Source organism: Cetorhinus maximus, chromosome 17 (genome assembly GCF_964194155.1).
Source record: "Cetorhinus maximus chromosome 17, sCetMax3.hap1.1, whole genome shotgun sequence".
Lineage (NCBI taxonomy): Eukaryota > Metazoa > Chordata > Chondrichthyes > Lamniformes > Cetorhinidae > Cetorhinus > Cetorhinus maximus.
The window spans coordinates 22,401,098-22,417,899 of NC_135895.1; the positions used below are offsets into that span (position 1 = coordinate 22,401,098).

General features: G+C 44.8%; 1 protein-coding gene across 1 annotated transcript in view; it reads right to left on the reverse strand.

Annotated features, from left to right (window-relative positions):
- Positions 1–16,802, reverse strand: part of LOC144692241 (dihydropyrimidine dehydrogenase [NADP(+)]-like) — an 812,799-nt gene that overhangs the window by 17,900 nt on the left and 778,097 nt on the right. The window contains exons 21-22 of the mRNA XM_078560835.1: positions 15,648–15,791; positions 10,522–10,662 (exon numbers count right to left, since the gene is read on the reverse strand). Of these exons, the coding sequence (XP_078416961.1) occupies positions 10,522–10,662; positions 15,648–15,791 (285 nt within the window). The remainder of the gene's footprint in view (positions 1–10,521; positions 10,663–15,647; positions 15,792–16,802) is intronic.

The following is a 16,802-nucleotide window of genomic DNA, read 5'->3' on the forward strand; positions in this document are numbered from 1 at the left end:
TGCTTAGGCTGCATGGATCCCAAGGTTTCAGTTTATGACCGGAACTTGTCGGCAGTAGATAAGTTCAGTTATCTCGGCAGCACACTCTCTCGAGCTGTCTATATTGATGACGAGACACATGCAAGAATTGCCAAAGCAAGTAACCTTTGGCAGACTTCGAACATCAGCCTGAGAATGAAGAGGAGTAGGTCTGCCTACCAAACTGATGGTCTATAGAGTAATAGCCCTGCCCACTCTGTTCTACGCATGTGAGATTTGGTCTGTGTAGCAGCGTCATACCAAGAAACTCAACCACTTTCACTTGAGCTGCCTTCGGAAGCTTCAGATGGTCAGATGGCAGGACAAAATACCAGACACTGAGGTGCTCACCCAAACTGGCATGCCAAGCATCTACACCATATTGAGACAGTCATAAATGAGTTGGGCTGGTCGTGCAGCCAGAATGCCCAACACTCATTTACCAAAGCAAATCTTCTACGGGGAGTTTGAATCTGAGGTGTACTCTCATGGTGGTCAAAGAAAGCACTACAAGAACACTGTGAAGGCTTCATTTAGGAGTTTTGGTATTGGCTTCAAGTCCTGGGAGAAGCTCACCCATGATCACTGCACCTGGCACAAGCAAATAAAAAAAAGCGCAACCCCCTTGAAAAGCAAGCGCATATCAGAAGCAGACAGAAAACGCAAGGAGAGGAAATCCTGAGCCAGGAATGTGTCCAAAACTCAAATGTCATAGTAATTTGTCCTATTTGTAGCAGTAACTTCCAGGTACAGGTCAACCTTAGCAGTCACCTGGGAGAGATAGTGGCATTGTGAGAATGTCATTGGACTAGTAATCTAGACTAATGCTCTGCGGACATGGGATCAAATCCCACCATGGCAGCTGGTGGAATTTGAATTTGGTTAATAAATCTGGAATATAAAGCTAATCTCAGTGATAGTGACCATGAAACTACCATCGATTGTTGTAAAGACCCATTTGGTTTACTGATGTCCTTTAGGGAAGGAAATCTGCCATCCTTACCTGGTCTGGCCTACATGTGGCTCCAGACCCACAGCAATGTTTTTATTCATTCATGGGCTGTGGACTTCACTGGCTAGGCCAGCATTCATTGCCCATCCCTAGCTGCCCTTGAGAAGGTGGTGGTGAGCTGCCTTCTTGAACCATGCAGTCCATGTGGTGTAGGTACATCCACAGTGCTGTTAGGGAGGGAATTCCAGGATTTTGACTCAGAGACAGTGAAGGAACGGAGATATATATCTAAGTCAGGATGGTGAATGGCTTGGAGGGGAACTTCCAGGTGGTGATGTTCCCATGTGTCTGCTGCCCTTGTCCTTCTAGATGGTAGTGGTTGTGGGTTTGGAAGGTGCTGTCTAAGGAGCCTTTGTGAGATCCTGCAGTGCATCTTGTAGATGGTACACACTGCTGCTACTGTGCATCAGTGGTGGAGCGAGTGAATGTTTGTGGATGTGTTGCCAATCAAGTGGACTGCTTTGTACTGGACGGTGTCCAGCTTCTTCAGTGTTGTGGGAGCTTCACTCATCCAGGCAAGTGGGGAGTATTCCTTCACAATCCTGACTTGTGCCTTGTAGATGGTGGACAGGCTCTGGGGAGTCAGGAGGTGAGTTACTCATTGCAGGATTCCTAGCCTCTGACCTTCTCTTGTAGCCACTCTATTTATATGGCTCATCCAGTTCAGTTTCTGGCCAATGGTAACCCCCAGGATGTCGATAATGTTGGGGATTCAGTGATGGCAATGCCATTGAACATCAAGGGGCAATGGTTAGATTATCTCTTGTTGGAGATGGCCATTGCCTGGCACTTGTGTGGCGCGAATATTGTCCAGGTCTTGCTGCATTTAGACATGGACTGCTTCAGTATCTGAGGAGTCATGAACGGTGCTGAACATTGTGCAATCATCAGTGAACATCCTCACTTCTAACCTTATGATGGAAAGAAAGTTATTGATGAAGCAGCTGAAGATGGTCGGGTTGAGAACTCTACCCTGAGGAACTCCTGGAGCTGAGATGACTGGCCTCCAACAACCACAGCCATCTTCCTTTGTGCTAGGTATGACCCTAATCAGTGGAGAGTTTTCCTGCTGATTCCCATTGACATTCATTTTGCTAGGGCTCCTTATTGCCACACTCAGTCAAATGCGGCCTTGATGTCAAGGGCAGTCACTCTCACTTCACTTAGCTCCCCTCTGAAATGGCCTAGCAAGCGACTCAGTTCAAAAGCAATTAGGGATGGGCAACAAGTGCTGGACTTGCCAGCAATGCCCACATCCCATGAAAGAATAAATAGTCACCTACATACCCACCGGAACCCTACCAAATTCACCCTCAGAGAAAACAAATTTACAGAATGGCTCTGAAAACAGGGTTTAGGCCCCTGATTAGTATATTCATGAGGCATAATGTCTCTGTTAGATCAAGTCTCTGTCTCGGCAGCAGCCATACCTGTACGATGTTAAACATGTTTCTGATGTTATTTTGGTGTGGGAAGTAGTCTGCCTAATTGGACCTCTGTTCCCCCACCCGGTTTTCCACCAAGAAAGCAGGTGCAATGAGATCTAATTTCACTCCCATATGTCTTCAACTCTGAAGCTTATAGTTATTTGTTAGTGGCTGACCTGTAAGGACAAATGTTCATTGTGTCCGAAATGGAGGTAACAGATTAATTCTGCCAGAATATTTTAGAAATTCATTCTGATGGAAGCATGTAATATTTAAAGCCGGCTGACTACAGTTCCTTGTGCTTTTCAGTTCAATTAGTACAGTACGTTCTTTGCATGTGATAGATTCAATACTGATCCAGAATGATTTTATTTGATTCTAATCTGTTCTGTAATACTGCATCAGATGAAAAGTCATTTAAAATGAAAGAGAAAATATTAAATGTGTTAGCTGATATTGTTAACGGTTCTCTTTACTCAGGTGCTGTCCCTTCTCCTTCTAATCTGCCGTCATAACCCCCCTCCTCAAAGAAACAAATTCTTGACCTCTCCTTCACTGCAAATTACCACCCAATCTCCAGTCTTCCCTTCCTCTCCAAAGCCCTTAAACATGTTATTGCCTCTCAAATCTGTGTCATTCTTTCCCAGAACCCCATGGAGTGGATTCTACCGGGTTGGTGGGGGGCATATTCTCTGCAGCCAATGCCCCCCCAACTGAAAAGTCCGTGGTCAGCCTGCTCTCCCGAAACCCGGCTGCCCTATAGCGATGTTATGATGGGGGCAGCGGTAATTGAGTCAAAGGGGGACTTCTGCACCCCCATCTGGGAGGAAGCCCCGCCAGAGAGAGCTGCGCACCAATCTGATTGGCCCAGCAGCTCGGTCTTCCCAGCCGTGCCAGAATCGAGTAGTGACCTCTGCCGGGACGCAAGCAGTCCCAAAAGAAGAAGTGGCATGGCTCCCAGACATCAGTTAAGTCCGGAGATTTTGGGCAGGCCTACCAGGCAGGTCCCAGTGAGGAGGGGTAAGCAGGTGGGTGGGGGTCATGTTTTAGAGGCCGGCGGGGGAGGCTGAAAGCGGGTTTATGATCTTGCGGGGGTGGGGAGGTGACTCCAATGGGCACAGGGGACCCTCTAAAGGAAGTACACCCCGCACCTTCCTGTCTGACAGCAGCCCACACAGTGAAAGCTACTGGGCTGCCTGCCTTTCCTCCACCTTCCCCTGCCATATGTAATGTAACTCTTTCGAGTTATCAACAGTCACAGGTTGTAACTCTTTCGAGTACATTCACAGTTTTTGGTTTCCGGGAGTGGGACATGAACCCACAACCCTCTGATTCAAAGGTGAGGGTGCTATGAACTGAGCCACAGCTGACACCTCCAGTCATATGTAATGTAGCAGCATAGGCAGAATGTGGCCCTTAAGTGGCCATTAATTAGCCATTTAGGGCCTCAATAGGCTCAAGAGGAGGCAGGCTGCCTGTCGCTTTACCCGCCCACCCTAATATGGGAGACAGGTCGAGGATGGGTGGGAAGGCAGCTGACACGCCAGCAGCTTTATTTTATGGGCCCACCTGCCTTCAAATATGCTGGTAGGAGGGCCGTAAAATCCAACGCCATGTTTGGATCCCTCAAATCATGTTGCTGTCTCTGCCACAGCACCAAAATTGTTCTTATTAAAGTCATAAAAGACATCCTATGTAACTGTGATAAATTGCCCCCCCTCCTCCTCAACCTGTCTGCAGCCTTTGACACAGTTGATCACACCATCACCTTTCCATGGTTCCATATATCCAGAGAATCGTCTACAGTGGCTTCTCTTCCTGCTCCCACACTGTTACCTCTGGTGCCCCCCAAGCAACTATTCTTCTCCTCCTCCTGTTTCTCATCTACACGCTGCCCCTCAGCAACATCATCCAAAAGCATAATGTCAGTTTCCACATTTACAATGATGACAATCAGCTCTACATCACACCACACTTCTCTTGACTCTTTCATTGTTCCTAAACTGTCACACTGCTTGTCTGACATCCAATACAATACAAAAATTTCCTCCAACTAGATAATGGGAAGACTGAAGCCAATGTCTTTGGGACCGGACACACATTCCATTCCCTAGTCACCCACTCCATCCCTCACCATGGAAACTGACTGATGTTGAACTAGACTGTTTGCACCTTTGCTGTCATATTTGACTCCAAGATAAACTTCTGACCGCATATCCATGTATCACTAAGATCGCGTTTCCCACCTTTGTAACATGGCCTTCAGCTGCCCCAACTCATCTGCTGCTGAAACCCTCATCCATGCCTTTGTTACTTCTAAACTTGACTAATCCAACACACACCTGGCTGCCCACCCTTATTCTATCGCCCATAAACTTGAGTTCATCCAAAAATCTTACACCAATTTCCCTTCACTCGTCACCCCTGTACTAACAGATCTACACCGCCTCCCAGTTAAGCAACACCTCAATTTTAAACTTCTCATTCTTGTTTTCAAATCCTTCCTTGACCTAGTCCTGCTGTGTTATTACAATCATATAAGGCACCATAATATCGTAAGGGATTGGGTAAACACGTTGTGGGTTCATTTATTAAGACTAGGCACATGAGAACAGTTAAATGTAGGTATAAAGCTTGGAGACATCAGAGCTGCGGGTAGCATTTTTAGATCGGTGTATGGGTGCAATTGGTGGGCCTGTGAGTGGCCGAGGAATGGACAGCCGACTGCGATCGGCCCTTGCCCGCGATTTCACGCTGGCTGGCCAATTAACGGCCAGCCTGCGTGAAGCGTGCACCAAAATGCTCAGTGTGCCGGGGTGGAGGCGGGAGGAGGGCAGGTGCTGACGTAAGTGCGGGCACGGGTGAGCGCTGCCTCAGGGAGCTGAAGACTTTAAAACCAATAAATTAAGTTTTAAAAATCTGGAAAAAAAAATGTCCACGGATCACAATCAGTCACCTGAGTATACACGTGATAAAAATTCCGTCCATACGTTTTTAAAAATTTAATAACGGAAACCTCATCCCATCCTCGGATGAGGCTTCATGAAAAATGCAAAGGCCACATGGCCAATTCACCTGTCTGCCAACCTTAAGGTTGGACGGACCGTGAAAAATCGGGGACAACTACAACTTTAATTGCACTAATTGGCCTCTTAATTGTCGGCGGAAGCGCTTCCGAACAAAATATCGCACGAGCACAGGATGACGTCGAGTTGCTTGCTCGAGGTCATCTCATGCAATTTTGCATCCGATCGGGTCGGGCACACGCCGACCTAAAAATTCTGCGTGTGTGTGTGTGTGTGTGCGCTCTGCTCAAAGCAAAAGTGAAACTAAGACTGGATCACATCACACACTGCCCTTCTAATGCTGTCATGCTGATATCCCTTAAAGGCATATTACAAGTCCCTCCCTACCTCTGTAACCCTCTCCAACTCCGCAACCCACTGAGATATCCGCTCTCCTCTAATTTGTCCTCTGGGGTATCCCTAATTTTAATTGCTTCACCATCACTGGTGGTTGTGCCTTCAGCTGCCAAAGCCCTAAACTCTGAAATTTCCTCCTTAAACTTCTGTTACTCTCTCCCACTCTTTCCTCTTTTCAGACACTGATTAAAACCCACCTCTTTGACCAAGTTTTTATCTGCCTTCATATCTCCTTGTGTGGCTCCATTTCAAATTTTGCTCGCTAATGCTCCTTTGAAGCTAAACGCACGACATAAATATGTTGTTGTTGAAATGCCGCCATTGCATAGCACTGTAAGTTCATCATGGTCTATTCTCAACAAAGCCAGAAATGGCAGGTAATATGGCAATCTATTGGAAAGGTTTTGGGAGAATATGAGATAACTATGGGATTGCATCACACCTCATTAACATAGTGGACGGAGTATCTGATAATTTAAGTTAAAAATCTTTTGGTTAGGAAGCCCTTGCCTAGGGTGTGCACCTGACACAGGTCAGTTAAAATGTTGGGGATGGGGATCGTGTGGGAAGAATGCAGGGAGGTTGCAGCCACGGCTATAGCCGTCACCTCTATTCACCGACAGATAGGGTTGGGGAGTTGGGTGGCTTTAGTTAAAATCCATCCTTCAGAATGGGTGAATCTTAGCTCACCGGATTACGGTAAATAGAGAGTTAGGTAGAAGCTTGCATTTATGTAGCGTTTTATTGGGATTTCAGTGCAGCAAGAAGGTGCTCAGTCAAGTGCTTGCAATATGGCACCGATTCTGCCATCTCCCCCATGGCAAGAACTGAGTGCCTCCCCAAGAGCTGCAGGGCCTTCTCCTTAAGGTTTGAGAAACACTTCAGTGTCTTGTCCCTATTGGGAAGTGTGCACCAATTTGGCCTGCAAGATAATAGAGTGAACAAGGTTGAGGGTCTGAGTTGATGGGTTTGTGCCAAATGGGAGAGTTGAAGTAAGAGATGTAGGTATACGTTTAAGTTGTTAATAGTTCTGCACGTGAAGAATTCCAAAGCACCATAGTCTGAAACAGGACCGACTATAAACATAACTTTAAGTTTGGTGAGCCTATTTAGAGAGTAACCAAGAAGGTTAAATATCTGGCCTGTATTAGGTTAAGAGTGGCAGTAAGGAGAGCTAAAATTGGTTTCAGTGTCCTTGAGGTAAAAAGGAGAAAAAAAAATCCTATCAGCCAGAGCTCCCAGTCCTGCATGTCCAGCTTTCCCTGCTGGAAGTACAGATGCGTATGAAGGCATGGTCGAGGCTGAGATGCCAAGAAGTTGAACAGTTTGATAACACTCATTATCTGAGCTCACAAACAAAGAATAATCATTTGAATGGGATAGTTTTAGTGTGAAAAACAGAATTCTTAAGCTGCATTTAGGAGAATTTTTTGGCCAGTATATAGCAAGTCCAACAAGAGAGGTAATTACGTTTTAGGTAATTAAGTTTTAGGTAATGAAGCTGGGTAGGTAGAAGGAGTGGCAGTGGGGGAGCATTTTGGTGATAGTGATCACAATTCAGTTAGTTTTAATATAATTATGGAAAAGGACAAAGAGAGAACAGGAGTTAAAGTTCTGAATTGGGGGAAACCAATTTTACTAAGCTGATGAGTGGTTTAGCAAAAATGGACTGGAAACAGCTACTTGAAGGTAAATCAATGTCAGAGCAGTGGGAGGCATTCAAAGGGGAGATTCAAGGGGTTCAGAGGAAATATGCTTCCACAAAGAAAAAGGGTGGGATGGCCAAATATAGAGCCCCCTGGAGCTTACAGGGTATGATAAGGTAGAAAAGGAAAGCTTATGTCAGACACTGAGTGTTCAATACTATAGAAAGTCAAGAGAAGTATAGAAAGTGGAAGGGCAGAAACAAAAAGGAAACTAGGAAAGCAAAGAGAAGATATGAAAGAATATTGGCAAGCAAAATCAAGGTGAACTCAAAGTTGTTTTATCAATACGTGAAGAGTAAGAGGATAACTAAGGGAAGAGTAGGGCCCATAAAAGACCCTGTGTGTGGAGGCGGAAGATGTGGGTATGGTTCTTAATGAATACTTTGCGTCCATCTTCACAAAAGACGGGGACAATGCAGATATTGTAGTTAAGAAGGAGTTGTGTGAAGTCTTGAATGTGATTAACACAGGGAGAGAGGAAGCATTAAGGGAATTAGCATCCTTGAAATTGAATAAATCACCAGGGCCAGATGAAATGTACCCGAGGCTGTTAAAAGAAGCCAGGGAGGAAATGGCAGAAGGTCTGACCATCATTTTCCAAACCTCACTGGATACAGGCATGGTGCCAGGGGATTGGAGGACTGCTAACATTGTAACCTTGTTTAAAAAGGGAGCAAGGGACCGAATAATTACAGGCCAGTCAGTCTAACCTCGATAGCGGGTAAATTACTGGAATCAATTCTGCGAGACAGGATAAACTGTCACTTAGAAAGGCACAGATTGATCAAGGTTAGTCAGCGTGGATTTGTTAAGGGAAGGCCGTGTCTGACTAACTTGATTAAATTTTTAGAGGAAGTAACCAGGGTGATCAAGGAGGGTAGTGCAGTTGATGTGATCTACATGGATTTTAGCAAAGCTTTTGACAAGGTCCTACATGGCAGATTGCTTAAAAAATAAAAGCCCATGGGATCCAGGGGTATGTAGCAACCTGGATACAAGATTGGCCCAGTGGCAGAAAACAAAGGGGAATTGTTGATGGCGTTTTCACGACCGGAAGGCTTTTTGCAGTGGGGTTCTGCAGGGATCAGTACTAGGTCCCTGCTTTTTGTGATATATCTTAACAAGTTGGATGTAAATGCAGAAAATGTAGAAAAGTGGCAAATGGGGTTCAACCCAGGAGTGTGAAGTGATGCATTTGGTAAGGTTAAACAAGGCAAAGGAATACACAATAAATGGGAGGATACAGAGAAGTGTAGAGTAAGTGGGGGACCTTGGAGTGAATGTCCACAGATGGTCTTGACAAGGTGGATGTGGAAAGGATGTTTCCTCTTCTGGATGAGTCCAGAACTAGGGGACACTGTTTTAAAATTAGGGGTCGCTCTTATAGGACAGAGATGAAGAGAAATTTTCACTCTCAGAGGGTTGTTTGACTTTGGAACCCTCTGCCTCAGAAGGTGGTGGAGGCGGGGTCACTGAATACATTTAGGGCAGCGGTAGATTGATTCCTTTGCCTAACAAGAATCTAAGGTTATCGGGGGTAGATGGGAATGTGGAACTCGTAACGCAAACAGACCAGCCATGATCTTATTGAATGGTGGAGCAGGCTCGAGGGGCAGAATGGCCTACTTCAGCTCCTATTTCATATGTTTGTATGTTCATATCCCTGAAGGTAGCAGGACAAGTCAATAAGGTGGTTAAGAAGGCATATGGAATCCTTTTCTTTATTAGCCGAAGTATAAAATATAAGATCAGGGAGGTTATGCTGGAACTATATAAATCATTAGTTTGGCCACAACTTGAGTATTGTGTGCAGTTCTGGTCACCTCATTACAGAAAGGATGTAATTGCATTAGAGAGGGTACAGAGGAGATTTACGAGGATGTTGTCAGGACTGGAAAATTGCAGCTATGAGGAAAGATTGGATAGGCTGAGGTTGTTCTCCTTGGAACAGAGGAGGCTGAGGGGGGGGATTCGATTGAAATGTGCAAAATTGTGAGGGACCTGAATGGAGTGGATGAGAAGGGCCTATTTACTTTAGCAGAGAGGTCAGTGACTAGGGGGCATAAATTTAAAGTGATTGGTAGAAAGATTAGAGGGGGGATGAGGAAAAAGATTTCACCCAGGTTTGGAACTCACTGCCTGAAGGGGTGGTAGAGGCAGAAAATCTCATCTCATTTGAAAGGTGCCTGGATATGCATTTAAAGTGCAGTAACCTGGAGGGCTACGGGCCAAATGCTGGAAAGTGGGAATAGGCTGGGTGGCTCATTTTTTCGGCTGACGCAGGCATGATGGGTCAAGTGGCCTCTTTCTATGCCGTAAACTTTCTAAGATCCTATGGAGGAGCTACCAGCTGTTTACGGGTGCTCCAGAAAGGCCTCAATCCCTTCAGAAGGAAGAAGAGGGAAAGTAGGATATAAAAGCTTGTGAGTAGATCAAATCACATTGACAATGTGGAGGTGTAGAGGACCTGTGGTATCTGCAAAACAGAAAAATTTCAAAAGGGACTGTCACCTTCCCCTTTAAATTATAAGGCTGATGCAATGGTCTGTGCAGGATAAATAAGTGAGAGTATTCTGAATTTAATTGCACTCCTTTTGCTCAATTTGTCCATTATTATATTGGTTAAAGAATTGTTTAAAAACAGCAACTAACAGCGCAGTCCCAAATGAAAGTAACATTTATCCTGCTAAAGGATTTAGCTTTAACAGTTTATTATTTAAATGAATAATTCACTTATGTTCATTTATCTGTGCATTTTCTTTTGTGAATTTCTTTACTGTGGGCCATAAAGTCTTCAGTTTGGTTGGTCCCAGGAAACTGTGGCCTGCTAAAGATTTCCTTGCAACAGATGTACACGACGGTTTCAATTTGTACATCCAAATACCTCATAAATCAGATGTGATAATACATTGTGCTCATTATTAAAGCTTTCTTACCTGGTAACCAGAGTCATTGCAAGTCATGTAGCATTTTCCACAGTTAATGCACATTTCTTCATTGATCAAAGCCAAAACATGCTCCTCGTTATTCAGCATGCCATAGGTTCCAATGAGTGGCAGAGTTCTGCCAATTATTTCCTGAATAAGGATTCGAGAAATATTCAATGTAATTTGGAATGGCAAAAACATACAGAAATGTGTGAGCTAGTGCAGTACAGTTCATGAACTGAATGGCCAGTATTCTAATATTGTATTTTTGGAATATTTACATATTAATAAAAAAAAGGCTTTATTTCTGACAGTGATAAAATTCAATTAACCAAATTTTGATTTTTTTTTAACAATTACTTTATCAATCTAGCAGTTCTTTGACTGAATCATTCCTTTTTAAAAAAACTTTGCTGCATCTTTTATCTCACAATGCATTTTTCTATTTCTTCATGGAATGTGCACATTGTTGACAAGGCCAGCATTTATTTCCCATCTCTAATTGCCCTCTAGAAGGTGGTGGTGAGCCACCTTCTAGAACCACTGCAGCCCTTGTAGTGTAGGTCCACGTATAATACTGTTAGGTAGTGTGATCCAGGATTTTGACCCAGTGACTATGAAAGAATAGTTAGTCAGGTTGGGGTGTACTTGTAGGGGAACTTTCAGATGCTGGTGTTATCTGAACGCTATCCTTCATGTAATGTAATTTTGAGTAGTCTGCCCTAAGACTATTCTCTCCTATTATCCATTTAACATGATGTGGGCACATCTCCCAAAACACCATGATAATTTTGGAGAATGTTACGGTGGCTGAGCGGGAGAAGCCTGAGGAAATCATTCCTGATGGCCATAAATTTGAACCATGTTCACTGCTGACGACTGAGAAGGGCCACTTAAAAAAAACCTACAGCTATGTTTAATCCTCATTTTATGATGCACATTTCTGAGTCGTTAAAAAGTCACAGCCTTGAAGAGGACTGGAATGTAGCCATAAAACTGAAAATGTAGCAAAAGATAGCTCTGTACATTTTTTTGCATTTATGTAGCTTCTAAGTCTTACAATTTTTGATTCATTTGATTCAAGGGCCTTGGATTTTTAATTGGAGGCAGGGAAGGAGTTGTTGGGTGGGCGGGGTAGAGGGGCGGTGGGGGGCGTGCAGTCAGGGGGTTTGCCGCTTTGGGGGTCAGGAAACTGAGGAGAATGGTTTTCCCTCAGGTCCTACCAAATTTAATGACAAGACCTGACTGACATAAATTTCTCCATTTCCTGGAATTGGGAGTGGAGGAGGAAGGCTGTGGGTGGCATGGAGATCGGAGGCCAGGATACAGGGGGTGGGATTTGGAGGCTGGTGGCAGGGGTATTGTGGGGGTGGTGAAGACTCAGAGATTGGAGGTTGGAGCCAGTGGAGTTGGAGATCAGAGCCCTGTGGGATTAGAGGCTGGGGTTTGGGGAGCTTGGATGGGGAAGGGTGTTGCCGTTTGAAATCTGGGAGTGTGAGGTGGCGGCGGGGGGGAAGTTGGAGGTCGGAGGAGTGGGAGATCAGTGGAGGGATGTGGTGTGAGAACTGAGGCCTTGAAAGGAGATGAGGGGAGATGAGAAGGTTTGAGGGTGGGGAGTATCTAATTGCAGGGGGTGTGTGGACTAGGCAAACTGGATCCAGCAAGAAAGTGGGAAGACACTTAACTCCTGGATCCAACAGTCCTCGCCTTCCTTTAGCTGCTGGGTTTCTTGAGGCCCGGGAAACATAGACAGCAGAATTAAATTTAAAAACGTGGATTGACATGAAGCACACAGACCCGATATAATATTTAAATTGCTAACCCACCTCCTGGGGGTGGGTTGATTGTCTGCCTCCTTCTCTCCTTTGTTAAAACTGGAAGAGGGCAGTTTGGAGTCAGGATTCAAGAGTTTTAACACTGTAACCTCTCATTTGACCTAAACTCGTCCATTTTTGGGGGGTTTAAAATCCAACCCCCCTTTAGGTATCAGGAGTAAGGAGGAACATACTCTGTTCACATCCGAGACATGTCTGTCTGGCCTACTCTCCTCTGCCAAATCCATGCTTGAATCCAGTATCATTTTGGAGAGCAAATATAACCCCTGGAATTTTGTTCTCCAATGTCAACTGTCTCCTTAAACCTGTCCCTCCTGCCCCCTTGAACAACCAGTGGAGGATCTTATAGACTTCAAAACTGACAACCGAACTTCCCTTCCTACGAGCCAACAATGTAAATAGTTCCATCTTTTCCGTTACTGACCCTCACTTTTTCAAAATTCTTATCATCACCCACCTCTTCAAACAATTCATCCATCATCCTTTAGAACATTCAAACTATTGCCAGATGCCCTATCTCACTTTATTTTCAATAGCCCTCGGATGCATTATTTGGAGTTTAACGTAGGAAAGTGTGAGGTCATGCACTTTGGTAGGAAGAATCAAAAGGTAGACTATTATTTAAATGGAGAGAGACTCCAAAAGAGTGCAGCACAGAGGGATCTGGGTGTTCTTGTACATGAAACACAAAAAGTTAGCATGCAGGCGCAGCAAGTAATTAAGAAGGCAAATGGAATTTTGACCTGTGTTGCTAGGGGGTTGGAGTTTAAAAATAGGGAAGTCTTGTTACAAATTTACAGAGTGCTGGTGAGGCCGCACCTGGAGAACTGTGTACAGTTTTGGTCCCCATATTTAAGAAAGGATATACTGGCATTGGAGGCAGTTCAAAAGAGATTCACTAGGCTAATTCCTGGGGTGAAGGGGTTGGCTTAACAAGAACGGCTAAACAGGCTAGGCCTTTATTCATTAGAGTTCAGGAGAATGAGGGGGTGATCTTATTGAAATGTACAAGATTATGAGGGGGCTTGACAGGGTAGATGTTGAGAAGATGTTTCCACTAGTGGGGGAACCTTGAACTAGGAGCCATAGTTACAGAATAAGGGAACACTCATTTAAAATTGAGACGTGAAGGAATTTCTTCTCCCAGAGGATAGTAAATGCCTGGAATTCTCTACCCCAGAGAGTTGTGGAGGGTAGATCACTGAAAGTATTTAGAGAGGAGGTTGATAGATTTTTGAAATATCAGGGAGTTGAGGGTTATGAGGAGCTGGCACGAAAGAAGAGCTGGGGCCTGGGGCAGATCAGCCATGATCTTATTGAGTGGCAGGGCAGGCTTGAGGGGCTGAATGGTCTACTCCTGTTCCTATTTCTTATGTTCTTATGTTGTTTCCCAAATTCATTCCAGCAATTCTGTCTGAATTTCTCCAAACAAGATCCTGCCCTTGCTACAAGGTCAAAACTGCCCTAACCAAAGTAACAAATGACACTATCTTTAAATGTGTTCCTCATGGACCTTGGTTGCCTTTGGACCATACCACCCTCCACCAACGCCTTTCCTATGTTTTCCAGTTCAGTGGGACTAACCTCACTTGATTCCATTCTAACCTATCCGATTGTAGCCACAGTTTCTCCAAAATTGGTACTCTTCCTGCCCGCCACAACTCACAAACCTCCAAAGATCTCTTTCTTGGCTCCCCCAACTTCGTCATCGACACGTTTCCCCTTGGCAACATCAACTGGAGATGCGGGGGGAGAATCTTCCGATTGGCGAGTGGGGGCGGGGACCGCTCACCAACACACAGTGACATCGACCGGGTGTCCTGATGTCACCGCACGTCATTTAGATTTTCAGTTTGGCAGGCGTGCAGCTGACTCAGCTGCACGCCTGCCGAACTGTCAAAGGCCTATTAAGGCCTGTTTAAAACTAATTAAATCAATTAACTGAGCTGCCCGTCCAACCTTAAGGTTGACGGGCAGGCGAAGAGCCCAGGCGGCCTTTGCATTTTTCATGGAACCTCATCCAAAGGCGGGATGAGGTTTCATGAGGTGTTTATAAATTAAACACATTTTTTAATGAATGTTCCTTGACACTGTCACATGAGGGGACATGTCTTAAAATGTTTTCAATTCTTTATTTAAATGTTTGAACCTTAAACAAATCTCCCCAAGACACCCTTGTGCCTTTGGAAGATTTCTACGCTCTTTCGCGGGCATGGCACGCGGAAGAGCGCAGGCCTGGACTCACCCCGCCTGCACAGGGAGTGCTCAGCGCTTCTGGGCAGACGTCACGCTGGGCGGGCCTTAATTGGCCCGCCCATGTAAAATGGGCGGTACACACCCGATCGGGATTGCCGATTGGGTTTGCACTCGCTCCTGCCCGCCCCCACACAACCCCCCCGACAGGGGGGGGGGTGGAATTCAGCCCATGAATGCAGATTCCACCTCTCCATCTCCTATCTCCACCCCTCAACTCTACCTGTGTTGCCCAGTCTTTGATGAGATGCAACTTCCTCCAGCTAAGTGTTGGTATGGCCAAAACCATTGATTTTGGCTCCAACAAACTCTGTATCCTTGTTTACTGATTCCATTCCCTATCTACCTCATGTCTCTGGCTGAGCCAGACTGTTTATAACTGATTTATGATCCTCCCCATCATAAAGAATGCCTACATTTCCCTCCATAATGCTGCCTGTATACAGCTGAAATTCTAATCCACGCTCTGTCACTTCCAGACTTGATTATTCCAATGCAATCCTGACTGATCTGCCATTTTCCACTATTGTGAACTTCAGCTGATCCATGACACTGCGTTCTGTATCATAACTCCCATCAAGTCCCACTCACTTATCACCAATGTCTTCGCTCACCTAAATACCATCCTGTTACCCAAGACCTCAAATTTAAAATTCTCGTTATTTCATTTAAGTTCCTTTTAAGGCCTTGCTCCTCCCTTCCCTTGAAACTTCCTCCAACCGTACAATCCTCCTATAACTGTTCTGATCCTGGTCTCTTGTGCATCCACCCTTCCTTTTGCCCCGCCATTGGCAGCAATGCCTTCAGCTACTTAAGTCCCACATTCTGGTACTCTCTTTCTAAACTCCTCCACCTGCCTCTCCTTATTTAAGACCCTCCTTAAAACCCAGCTTGTCAAGCAGGTTTCTCGTCACCCCCTCCTAATACCTCACTCTTTGGCTTGCTGTTCGATTTTTCCATATGTCTCTGTGAAGCATATTATGCCCTTTTCTTCTACATTAAAGGTGTTAATTAGCTGCAGGTTTTTGCTATTTTTGTTCTTATTACCTGAACTCTTGGAATGGGTTTCTTGACTGTATATGGTGCTTCATCATGTTCCTGGACCACTTCATTCAGTTCCTTCTGTTTCAGTTTATGTTCTGCTATAATCTTGTTGCGTTGTTCCAAGTAGGGACCAAAGCTGGGCAAATGCTGAAAAACAGCCAATTAAAAGGAAAAGTGATTAAATTAGTTTGCTTTTACTAAAACCTATACACTCATGGTCCTGACAATTGGCATGTATTTATAATGTTTAATATTAAACATTAACAGAGACTAGAAAATTCAAAAGGCTGCATTTTGTTCGACTTTGTAACAGCTTCAGCAAAGTACTTTGTTCACTGTGATGTTACTGTTTCTGTAGGACAGAAAAGGACGTTTAAAATGGGGGAGAAAAGCTGAAACTGCCGGTCTTTCCCTTTTCCGAGTGACTCCACTGGGAGTGAAATTGAAAACAATTCTTCGAAGAAGATGCAGTAGATTAGCACTGGGGAAAACTGGCCTGGTAGGAATCAGTTGCAGTTAATCCAATGATGGAGCAGCTATTTTCTGAGACGGAGTATCAATCTGTTCAATGTGAGCCTGGCAAAAATTGTTTCATTAAAGATTCAGCATTGCTGCCGGTGGAAGAGGGCTGCCCCAGGGCGCAGGCTTAACCAGAGACTTAAACATTCACCGCATCACCTACCATCAGGCTGTTAAATAATTTAATGTATTTTGCTCCCCCAGCACCTCAATCAGCTGGGCTAGGAACTGGCTCAGGACATTTTAAACAGATTAGTAGTGAATTGTTGGAAATCTGGGGTGCACATTTCAGTCTCCTTCATATGAAAACAGAAGTAAAAAAGCTTCAACATTTGGATTGGATAGCTCAGTAAAGTATAGGTTCATCCAGTCCTTGTTCCCAGGAAGGAGCCACATTCGAAGGGTTAATGATAGGGCTGCAAACAATGTAGATCCAGCCCATGCTGCCTTCTGTTCTGGGGACTCAGCCCGTACAAAATACAAAGAAAGACAGAACTAACTGAGGAATTAGCTCAAACTAGTAGCTGTTCCATGGCCCTGCTCATACTGACAGTAGAGGCGTTACTGACAAACGTGTGATGGGGGGAGTATTCCAGGGAGCCACATGACACTGGCAGGAAGCCAGTGATTTAATGTTTC